Source organism: Strix uralensis, chromosome 1 (genome assembly GCF_047716275.1).
Source record: "Strix uralensis isolate ZFMK-TIS-50842 chromosome 1, bStrUra1, whole genome shotgun sequence".
Classification (NCBI taxonomy): domain Eukaryota; kingdom Metazoa; phylum Chordata; class Aves; order Strigiformes; family Strigidae; genus Strix; species Strix uralensis.
In genome coordinates this window covers 81,979,080-81,990,694 of record NC_133972.1, presented here as the reverse complement: position 1 = coordinate 81,990,694, position 11,615 = coordinate 81,979,080, and the positions used below count along the sequence as shown (strand labels likewise).

General features: G+C 53.4%; 1 protein-coding gene across 1 annotated transcript; it reads right to left on the bottom strand.

The window, feature by feature from the left end:
• Positions 1-4,771: 4,771 nt before the first annotated feature.
• Positions 4,772-10,774, bottom strand: FOXF2 (forkhead box F2). The gene is made up of 2 exons (XM_074892885.1): positions 9,742-10,774; positions 4,772-5,740 (listed from the first exon to the last, which is right to left on the bottom strand). Exons 1-2 carry the CDS (start codon positions 10,757-10,759, stop codon positions 5,574-5,576), a joined length of 1,185 nt encoding a protein of 394 aa, XP_074748986.1. The 5' UTR covers positions 10,760-10,774; the 3' UTR covers positions 4,772-5,573.
• Positions 10,775-11,615: the final 841 nt, after the last annotated feature.

Here is an 11,615-nt window from a genome sequence, read left to right as displayed (position 1 = left end):
AAAGTTGATTGTATTGGTATAGCTTGCAGCTCTACACGTATAAACGAGGGATTACAGTGATGGAGTGTCCATAAATACAATTTGTGCAGTTTGAACTAAATCACACCTTTCATCATATCAGAAAACTGTTGTGCATGAGATCCCGCCTCATTACTCTGAGAGTAATTTTAAACTAGTTTGAACTGATACAAAAATAAAACCGAGACATTTTTCATCAAATAAAATGTGCTTGGTATATGTTAATCAGGACAAGTATAAATGAATCCAAAGAGGATCTCTGAAAATGAGATAAGATTGTGTACATAAAGGATTTCAGTAGCTCAGCTAAATCAGTTATAAAACTTCTAATTTAAACCAATGCTACCTATATTTGGACAATGAGAATTGATGGGCTGAAACTCTACTGCAAGGAAAATGTTACCAGTGGGGATCTAGTCCAAGGACTCTGTCTTTTATCAGTTCCTCAAAAGCCACTCAGTCTCTTTGAATTACCCCGAAAACATCCAATTACCTGTGAGCCCAACTGTTCTTTGCACAACGCCACAAATTCATTTTGCAATTGTTAAAATAACCGATGTAATGCAGTTAATATTTCTCCATAATCTCCTAAATAAATCTAAATCCGCTGTTAAAATATCTCTAATTCCAGCTGCAGTTTGGTAGTGGTGTCCCAACAAATTTTAGAACCTCCTCCTCCTCCTGGCATATTTCTTTTTAGAATTGACCAATGGAGAAGCCAATAGATTTCTATAAATCACTGTTGGATGAAAACAAGCATAAAATGGAGGCTTGAAGTTGTTTAATATTACAGATGTTTTGGAGCTCTATTCAGTAGTTGGCAAGTCACACGAAGCTGCTCTGAATTCTTTATAATCTAGACACAAAGATCATTGAACTCTGAGAGAACCTCTGGGCTTTTATTCAAAAATATGTTGGCTTCTATTTACCTCTTTCTTCATTTGTATCTATCAAATGGCTCAATATATAAATAAAGCCCGGGTGTTCTTATTAGCTAAGGCAGTATTTCATGCAGATTAATGCCAGCAGGTTTTGTAAAATACATCTCTATTCAAAGCTGGAGTATGTTTTGAATTAATTTTCATCCTGTATATGAATCAAGTATATTCTACTCCAGTTCTTACACAGGGCTCAGCTGCAGCATATAGGAGGAACCTGTAGTGTTTATTTCTAGTCCCATCATCCTTCTTCTGCAAAGCACTTTTAACCCTGAGAGTCTGCATAATCCCATTGACTTTAATGGGAGTACTCATGTGCTCAGGTATATGAAAATTATAATTGAAAGCAGCACCTTGCTGGACCTAAGTGACATACCTAGCATTTTATTGAACAGGCTTATTTAAATATTACATCATGCATATGTTATGAGCAAAACTTTCTAGTTCAATAAAATCAGGCTTATTGTTATTGAGTAAAAAAAGCCCTTTACATTTCTTTGCCTCCAAAGCAGTCTAAAACTCTCACACTAAACTGAAAATACTGTTGGCTAAAAGTACTTTGCCAGCTGAGCCAAAACACAGTAAGATATTATTAATCAAATGTTGGTCTTAATAGAATAATGGGCAGGAGGATTTAATGGGATTAATAGACTGACTGTTTTAAAGAATGCTTTGGTCAGCTACCAGCTAGAAATTCAACATCTTGCATATCTCCTCATTTGGCTAATTTTGCCAATGTTAAATTGATTGGTCAAATGATCCCAGGTTTGGAGTGGTTGAGTGGGTTTTTTCTGTGTAACATAAACACCCTCACAAGCAAAATCCCTCCACTGAGGCAGTAAGACTGTGATGAAATCAGAGAATGGAGAATATATATATATATATATATATAAGATTATAGTGGATCACACGCAAACTCTTTGAGGCGCTCCAGCATGATTTCATTCCCATCCTGCGGAAACTCTGCCTAGTGTGCTCTAATAATGGAAATGTTTGGATTAGTCTACATTCAATCCATTTGCCTCTGCGACTCACCAAATGTGAGCTATGCCATCAGTCTAGATGACTAACTATTTGTAATTCAGTCATAGCTTTCTTGTAGCTGCGGCGGTCTGAGGTCATTACCAAGGCAAGGTTTGCGGGAGACACATTACTAATGCATCTGATCTGGTTGGAAAAACTAATGCAGCTTTTTGAATATGCAAATTCTTCATCGGGATAGACCAGAAGTGCACCTCTATAGAAGGTATCTGCTCTCATCCTCCTTTGTGCTCACCCATAAGGACAGAGTGGTTACACAGGCAGAAGCCCTAGGCTGAAAGTCAGCGATGACCATATTTTCAGACTCAGTGGAGGTGCGTGACTGTTGATGGGTGCTACTTAGGCTATAGCACTGCTAAAGAAAGAAAAAGGAATCTTGTAGGCATCTTTCAATCCACACATAGAGGACAAAGCAGCCAGGGACATGTTAGCAGGCAAGGAATAGAAAGATAACAAATGATAAAGGGGAAGAGAGCAGACTATTGTCATAGAAAAGAGCAATAAATAAGAAAGCTGCAGAGACACAGATTGTCCCGTATTTTATGCCAACTCATGCTCATTTTAGCATATCAACTACCGGCTTCCCTACAGGGTGACTAGCAAATACACGCTCACCTTCGGGTATGCCCTCCTGGGCGCTTTCACAATGCTCAGACTAAATATACATACCTAGATTTCTGGTTTTAACACCAGAAATTTCAGCTTTCTCTGATGCTGTAGGTCTCCGGGAGTCTCAGAGATGAGTACTGCATCACTACTGCTATGATTAGAAGTCTCAACGTGCTGGATCTCTAACAAAGAATTTCTTTTTACAAAATATGAAGTATTTGGGCATGTTCAATGACTGTTAACAAAAGCAAAAAGATGCAAAGAATTTGTAACTGTATGGCTAAAACATAAATATCTCGTCCTTGCAATGCCATAGCTCTTGGTCTTGACTCCCACTGGCTCTGTGGCCGCTTGGGTTCTTTAGACTAAACAAGAGCTGAATTCCTAGGGTAGAAGGTATGGCAATAAAATCAAATATCAAAACAAAATCAGAACAAATTAATTTAATAATGTGGCCACTTTGTTCCTCACCATCATTTGCTGGTCACCCTTAAATTCAGAAGAAAGGGGATGGGTTCATTTTACTGATGGCACCCACAAACATACCGATGTCTAAGAAGTACTGCTGCTGAAACGGCCTTTGGGAAGCTTTAACTCGGAGAAAGGAACCCTCGTCTGTTGAACGAGAAGAGTCTTAAATCATTACGGGAGAGCACAGAAGCCCAAAACTGAAGGATGCCCTAGCAAATCCTTCCCTTTTCTTCGGAGAAGAAGCTAACGTGTGAGCATTACTCACGTTTTCTGGGACACAGTGGCATTGGGGGGGGGAGGGGGGAAAAAAAAAAAATCGTAACACCAAAATTCGGCGGGACTCCGAAGCGGGGTCGGAGGCCGCGGAGGGGCGGCCGGGGCGCGGGGGGGCCCGCGGGAGGCGGCCGCTCCGGGCCGGGGCCGCTGGAGGGCACTGGCGGCCCGCGCCCGGCCGCCGGGGCGGCCACAGGCAGTTTTTTTCTCTTTGAGGTCCTGTCATTCCTGTGTAAACAAGTTACGTTCAAGTGTTTAGGATATAAATTACGACCATGCAGGCTTGCCTCGGAAAGAATGTAAACACAGCACTGTGGTCGGAGCAAACTCTGGAACTGACTTTATAATTTATCACAGGCCCTGAGAAGCTCGGGGAAGAAAAGGGCATGTTTGAGCATAAATATATATTTTAAAAGATGAAGAGTTTTATCTCTGTATATAATTACATAGATATCATTTTATATGTATATGTGTACGCATGCATCTCTCTCTATATATGTACACATACAGGTACACCGTTTTGCCGAAACTCGCGCTTTTCAGCCCCTGAGCGCGGGGCCGGGACGAGCAGGGGCGGCGTGATGGGGCTGCCGCGGCTTGCGGGGGCCGCGCAGGGCTGCCCCCGGGCCGTGGCCACCCCCCGGGCCGTGGCGGGCCGTGGCGGGCCGTGGCGGGTGGGTTAGGCGGACACCCCCCGCCGGGGCGGCCGCGAGGACCGTGGGGGAGTCGCGGCCGCGGGATGCGCGGGGCGAGCAGCACCCGGCGCCCGGCTCCGACCCGCGGCCGCTCAGTCCCCGCGGGGCACCGCGGCATCTCGGGGACAGGGCTTGTTTTGCTGGGGGTACTTCGGGGGCCCTTTTTTCTTGTGTTTCTTCTTTGTGCTTTTCTTTTCTCTCCTTTCCCGCCTCGTTCACGGGCCCCGCCGCTCTCGGGGCCTCCCCCCTGTCCGTATCAAGCAGCGGTTTTTTCGCGGATCCCTCTCGCCGCCCACCCGTGACATGCCCTCCCGGGTGCGACCCCGCGTTGCACCTGGCAAAGCCCCGTCGGGGCACAGAGGAACGGGGACACGGAGACACGGGGGCACCTGGACACAGCCCTAAGCAGCGGGGAGGGCTTTTGTGGCCCGGGGGAGCCCTCGAAGCGGGGAGCGGGCAGTCTGGACCCTGCTGCTTTTGTCTCCACTGCCCCGGTTATTTCAAAGTCTGTCCAGCAGCGGGGGAAAGCAGGGTGGGAAGTGGGTGAGGGCGGGAGGTGCAGCCCAGAGACCACCGCACTGGCCCCCTCGGGTCGACCGCTCGCTCCCCATCTCTGCCTCCAGCGGCTGGAGGGTTTGGGGTTGCAGCTTTAACAATCGCGGGTGATGGGGTGGAAGAGTTTTCCCAGAAGGAGCCGAGGGAAAATAAGTGCCTGTCCCGTGCATAGTCGTTTATATACATTTTATTGGAAAAAAAAATTTGTACATCAAAATATTTTGGCAAACTGTAAAAAGTATACATAAGTGCAAATATATTCTCCTTTTAAAGCAATAGTGTGTGAGTATACACGAGATTTATTTAAAATAATTTTTTAAAAAATACTGTGGTAGAAAACAACCTTTGAAAAAATAAAAAAACAAAACGTTGTATTGCTGCAATACTGGGAAAAAAATTGAACTTTTCTTAAAGTTTATACACGAAAGGGCTAAACAATACTGTTTTAATAATATCGATCGGTCGGTGCTGAAGTCCATACAAAGTGTCCTTGGTGGGGCTCGGGGAGAGGAAAAAAGAAAGAAGTAAATTTCCCGCTAACGCAGCGACAGAAGGGGGAGTCCTCACAGGTGCTTGAGCTGGGAGATTTATTTTCCCTGTTCAAAGACACTTTCTCGTATAAAAACATATCGGATGGTTCCCTTTCCCAAAGCTCGATTCTTTAGGAGATCACAGAAAGGCGGTTTATGATTAACGTGGTCAGACTTGGCGTAAGGACGTTTACGTCCCACCTAACCCAGCACATCACACAAGGCATTTTTCTTTTAGGAAGAGCTTTGGAGCGTTATATCGGCTGTACGTGTCCTTCAAGGGATGGAGGGGGACCGAAAACACTGCTTCCTCAGGTAACTTTGCTAAGTGACTCGTGTACTATCAATGCTATCAGAGTGCACATTATATTTAATCTGCGTGGGTCCGTCTATACCTCGGCTCTGTTCAATGCCACCTGATTGTCTCTGTTGGGGGGCTGCCTTCACATCACGCAGGGCTTGATGTCTTGACAGACGCTTTGGTGGTGGTGGTGGTGGTAGTAAGATCCACTAGCGGACGGGTGAAACGAAGAAATGCCGTTAAAATTGAGGACAAAATCTTTCCTGTCACACACCGGGGAGGGGTGATGCTGGTAGCGAGGCAATCCCACTGGAAGAGAAGGAAATAACAAGAGCTGCTCAGAGGTGGGGAGGCTCTGCTCGGGCGGAGCGGCCCTTTCTGCCCCAGTGGCAGGGAGCAGAGTTCCCCCCAGTCGGGACGACACGCTCCTGCACCTCCCCCCCCCTCCCCGCCCCCGCTCTCGGCTCCCTCCTGCAAAGTTTGGGAGCTCCCCTCTGGCTTCCCCGGCAGCGAGCTGGACGCTCCCCCGGGACAAAGCCTGCCCCGCCCGCAGGGCAGAAGGAGCGGTTGGTCTCATCGCCCAGAGCGAGGCGGGGACGGGAATCGCCCGGAGACCCCCCCATTGCCCGCGGGTGGGTTCGGGGCTCCACCGTGCTCGTACGAGCCTCCGCGCCCGCTCTGCGGGGAGGTTGTAAGCTACACAACGGCGTGGCACGCAGGCTGCGGAGAGGAAGGCGGGCGGAGGAGGATGCCCACAGACACACGCATGGCCGTATCCCGGGTGCACGCGTATGTCAGAGCACCCCTCCCGTGTGGGCACACACGCTGCTGGCTCTCTGCCCCTCTGCCTGCGTATTTCTCTGCGTGGAGGGTCAGGTCAGCTTCTGCTTGGTGTGTAGATGAGGGATTGTGCGTGTGTGTCAGGAGGCGATGCCATTTGAGCGTTTTTTCTGGATGCACCGCATCCATTTGACCCTGATTCCCATCTTTGCTCCCTCTTCCCTTTCCCTATCCCGTTCCTGCGTGGCTTCTGCTTTTTACTTGAAATGCAACAGGTTGAATTGCAACCACGATTTGTTTGCGTGTCGATACTGTATTTAGTGTGCGTGTGTGCGTGCGTGTACGAACGTGCGCACCTATCCGCCTGTGTGCTTTCATAACACAAGATACAGTCCGAGGACACCCTACGGTTCATCAACAACACCCGTGGCACCGACATGCAAATGACCTTGCAAATTCCCATTTTTATTTCCCACAGCCTAAGGCAGCCTTTCGGGGGGACAAAGTTCCAGGGCCGCGTGGGAGATACCCCCCCCCTCCTCCCCCGTCTCAGCCCGCGCCGTAGGGCCGTGCTGGGATCTTTAAGCCTGGCAGGGTTCCTACTGGATCCGGCGGGGAGGGGAGCTTTGCCTGAGCAAGGCCCGCAGGGTAGAGCCAGAGAGGGATTTGTTTTGGCGTGTGGATGTCAAACTCGGCTAGCGGGATCCTGTCAAATCTGACCGAGGGTCAAGGAAAGAAAAGAAAAAAAGAAAGCAGAAGGGGGGGGGGGGGGGGCGGGGGGGGGGAAGCAGCAAAATAAAGTAAAGGATAGTGAGACCAAAAAAAAAAAAAAAAAAAAAGAGGAGGGGAGACGTCCCCGGTTTTCCCCAGGGTGGCTGAGCTGAGCCCTTGGCGGCGGCGCGCACAGCCCGGCTCCTCCGGCACTGTCCCCTCCTTCACCCCGTAGAGCTCACTTTATAAAAGTGATTATTTCGCTGGATTTCCTCGGCTTTCTAATAACCCTGCTGGTATGCTCACCATAAACCGGGGCACTTTATTACAATCCTGATTCAATCATTTAGCAGGATTTAATAGCGTGCGAAAAAAATCCTCCCCCCCGCCCCCCAGCTTCAAAATCCTTTTAGCAGAACCGAGCCTCCTGTTTCCAATTTTTTCCTCTCTTATTCTTGGGTTTGATGCAAATTCAAGGTTTTCAGCCCGCCCTATCGCTGTCATGAGTAGAGGATTATTGACCGATCAACAGCGGTTGCCACCGAATTTGCTTTGCGTTTAACTAAGAGAAAGGCGAAATTCACGTGCTACTGCTTTTGTGGGGAGAGGAGGAGAAAGATTATTGCTGGCAATAATTACGAATGAAGGAGCTGGGATCGTTTTTCCCCATCTCCTTTCACTCTACTAAAACGTTTGTGCCGCGGAGATTTTACGTAGCACACACGAATGAGGATTGGATCCACCAAAAAAAAAAAAAAAAAAAAAAAAGGGATTAGGTTTGGGTTTTGTTTTTGGTTTTTTTTTAGTTAATCAAGGAGTGGGAATGTCTTCCACTAAAGTCCCGGGCCCAGATCCTGAAGCTGTAGAAAATAAGGGAAGAAATGCCGTTTTGCAAAGTGGGGGCATTAAATCTGAGCTGCTGGAAACGGACGCTCGTCGTCGGCATTAAGAAAGAGTCCATCGGTCCGTCTGCGTGTATACCGTCCCTGAACAGAAACAATTCGGATTTAAACTGCCTCAGCCTCGGAAACAGTGGTGGAGGCTTCGGGGGGACCAGATCCCTTCCTCTCTCTCCCTCTGCTTTTTGTTTTAAAGAGCTGTTTCTGGGCTGCTTCAAAATGAACATTTCTCTCCCAGGAATCGCCTTTCCCACCGCGGTGTCTGGCAGGAGGAGGGGGCAGCAGCCACACAGCCCCGCTCTCCGGGCCAGCCCCGCTCCCGCGCCACGCGTGGCCCCGTGGGCCCTGCACAGCGGCCCGCGGGGCTGCAAGGAGTAAAACAAACAGAGGAAAAAATACAAAGGAAAGGAAAAGAAAAGAAAAGAAACAAAAAAATCCAAGTAACAACAGCAACAACAACAAAGCAAAGCAGAACTCCCAAACGTAAAGGTACGTGTTTCGGCGGGGGATGCCCTTGTGAACCCGCCGGCATCTCGCCCCGGCCCTCAAAACCACGTGGAAGGACGACCTGAGTGTCTGAAAAGTGGGTTTAAACCTCAGCAGCAGAGTCCCGTGGGCACGGACCCCACCTGGGGAGGCACCGCGTCCCCCCAGCCCTCCGCGCCGACGACCCGCTCCGCAGCCGCCTTTCCCCCGGTGTCATGTCAGGGCTATTCAGGGTTTTGGGGGTTGTGGCTTTGGGGTTTTTTTTTGTTTTCTTTTCTTTTTAAGGGAGGAAAATTTGCAAGCGCTTGCTCTCCCCTGACACCCCCCGTCCCTTCTGCGGTGATGGCAAAGCGGCTTCCCCGGCGGCGGGGCTCCAGCCCGCCCTTCCCGCCGCGGCAGCGGGCTGTGGGGAGGCCGGGGCGGGCTGCGTGGCTCGCAGAAGGACAGGAGAGTGATTGACAGGCGCCCAAGGAGGGGGCGGGGGGGGGGGGGGGGGGGGGAAGCCAGAGCTGAGGGTCGCCTGTATTTGTTACTTGTTGAAATTCCCATAAAATTGAACAAGACCCGGCTCTCATAGGGGTTAAGTCAGGCTAAAATCCTCTTCGGTGTGGTCCAGCCCAGACTGTCTTTGTTTGCTTAACCTCCGGGACCCACGTTTAAAAGGGCTATTTGGAAAATTTCCCCGTAAGAGCCCAACATCTTTTACCCATTTTTGTGCTCGGATTTTTCTGAGCAGACATTGTCTGTAATCACCGGCCGGGGGGGTGGGGGGTGGGAGGGTGGGAGACAGAGACCAGAATACTCTTTCCCTCCGGTTGCAGAAATACACTGGATCCGCTTTAATCTCTCCCGCATTTTTCAAGATAAGCCGTTGGGGTTTTTGTTTTTTTTGATTTTCGGTGGGTTTTTTGGGGGGTTTTTTTGTTGTGTTTTTTTTTTTTTTTTTCCCCCCCGCAGGGTTTAGGGGATGATATTTAACGCCTTTTTTGATCACTCCCGCGACGCGCCTCTGCGGACCGCGGTTTACCGAAGGCGGCGGCGATGCCTGGCGGCGCTCCCCGCCAAGTGAAGCCGCAGCCCGGGGCGGCCGGGGCTCGCCCCGCTCCCGCCGCCCCCCGCATGTCGCCGGCACCGGGGGGGAAGAACGTGCGAGCCGGGCCGGAGCCGGGCTTCTCCTCGGAGCGCTCCTTCTTGGCGCTGGGCAAGGAGGAGGGATGCTCGCAGCCGTACCCACAGCCCCCCCTCGGGCATCCCCCCTGTGCCGAAAGAGAAGAGCTCCAACCCACGCGTATTTTCCTCCCTCTCTCAGACAATGCCCGTCTTTTTCCTACGCCGTGGAGGTCGGGGGTTCCCCGCGCCGAACCCGCGTCGCCGGGACAAGCTCCCGCCGGCGCCGCGCTCCCCGCCGCCCCCGGCGCCCCTCCGCGCCCCTACCTGAGAGGTCGTCGCGGGGGCTCTGGTGCAGGTAGCCCTGCTCCAGGGAGTAGGAGGGCACGCTGGAGTGGATGCCGGAGGAGGCGGCGTTGGCGGCGGGGAGGCCCTGCTGCTTTATGTAGGGCGAGGCCCCCGAGGCTGTCCAGTGAGCCGAAGGGCTCGTGTAGGGCGAGTGGCACTCGATGGCACTCGCCATGGCCGGCGAGGAGGGCACGGGGCTGCTGCTGCTGTCGGGGCCGTAGTCCCCGTTGGCAGTCACCGGGCAGCTGGCCATGTAGGTCGAGCCGGGGTTGGGCGACATGTGCGGGACGTGGTGGCCGCCGCTGAGTCCCTCGTAGCCGCTGGCCATGGCGTTGGGCATCATGTCGAGGTTGTAGCCGTTGGAGTGGCAGGCGAGGGAGGCGGGGGGCGCCTGGAAGTCGAAGCCCTGCGGGAGGATGGAGGCGCCGAAGCCCAGCCCGTTCATCATGCGGTACATGGGCTTCAGCGCCTGGCATTTCCTCCTGAAGCCGCGGGGCCGCCGTCGGAAGGAGCCCTCCTCGAACATGAACTCGCTGGCCGGGTCGATGGTCCAGTAGTGGCCCTTGCCCGGGCGGCCCAGGCCCTTGGGCAGCTTGATGAAGCACTCGTTAAGCGAGAGGTTGTGGCGCACGGAGTTCTTCCAGCCCTGGTAGGAGCCGCGGAAGAAGGGGAAGCGGGCCTGCAGGAACTGGTAGATCTCGCTGAGGGTCAGGCGCTTGGAGGGCGAGCTCTGGATGGCCATGACGATGAGGGCGATGTAGGAGTAGGGGGGCTTCTCGGGCCGCCGCAGCCCCGAGCTGGCCTTCTTGCTCTTGGAGGACGCCGCCGCCGCCGAGGAGGAGGAGGAGGAGGAGGAGGTGGAGGTGGAGGAAGAGGAGGTGGAGGTCTCCAGGGCGGAGGAGGGCGGCCGGCTCATCTGGAGAGCTCCGGGAGCCGGGCTGCAGGAGCGGAGAGGGACGGGGGGCTCCAGCCGCTGCTGGCCGCTCTCGGTGGTCATCTGGCAGAGGGAGGGGAATGGGGCAGGGTGGGGTGAGGCTGGGAGGGAAGGGGGGGGAGCCGGGCGGGGTGGGTACCGGGGCGGGGGGTGCCCTGCAGGGGGAGAGCGGGGGGGGCGGTGGGAGCTGCCGTCCTCCGGGCACCTCCTCAGCGCGGCGGGCGGCGGCGGGGCGGCGGCAGCGCCCTGCGCATCCCTCCCCGCGGTCCCTTGCGCAATGGCTCCTCTGCTTTCCGCCGGAGCCAGGCGCGGGGCGGGATGGACCGGCCCGGCCCCGGGCCCGGCCCCGGCCCGGCCCCCGCCCTCCCCGCGCCGCCCGCGGAGGCCCCGCTCAGCGCCGCTCCGCTTCCTCCGCTGCCCCCCACCTGGGGACCATCCCGCTGCCTAATCCGCCGAGGGGAGGAAGCGCAAGAGCCCCCCCTCCAATCTCTTCCACGCTGTTATTCTTTCATATACACTTTCTTCTCGCGGAAAAGGCGCAGCGCCACCGCCTATCAGTTCCTTCAACCTCGCTCTTTTTTTTTTTTTTTTTTTTTTTTTTTTCCCCGCAGACCCCCCTGAATCGGCAGAGATAGAGAGAGGGAGAGGGGGAGCGAGAGGAGGGGAGAGAGAGAGACCACCCCCTTTCCAGCTGGCCTCTGTCCACCCGTCATCTGGGCCGGAGGCGCTGCCGCCGCCGCCGCGGCACCATCCCCGGCGGGCTCCCGCTGCCGGCCCCGCGGCACGCAGCGGTACCGTTTACCGCCTCCCCGGGGCTCCCTCGGCCCCGCCGGCCCCATGCTGCCCGCTGCTCCCTCCCCGGCACGGCCCCAGGGCGAGGGGAGCGGCTGCCAGCCCGAAGCTCCGCCGCTGCCCCCCG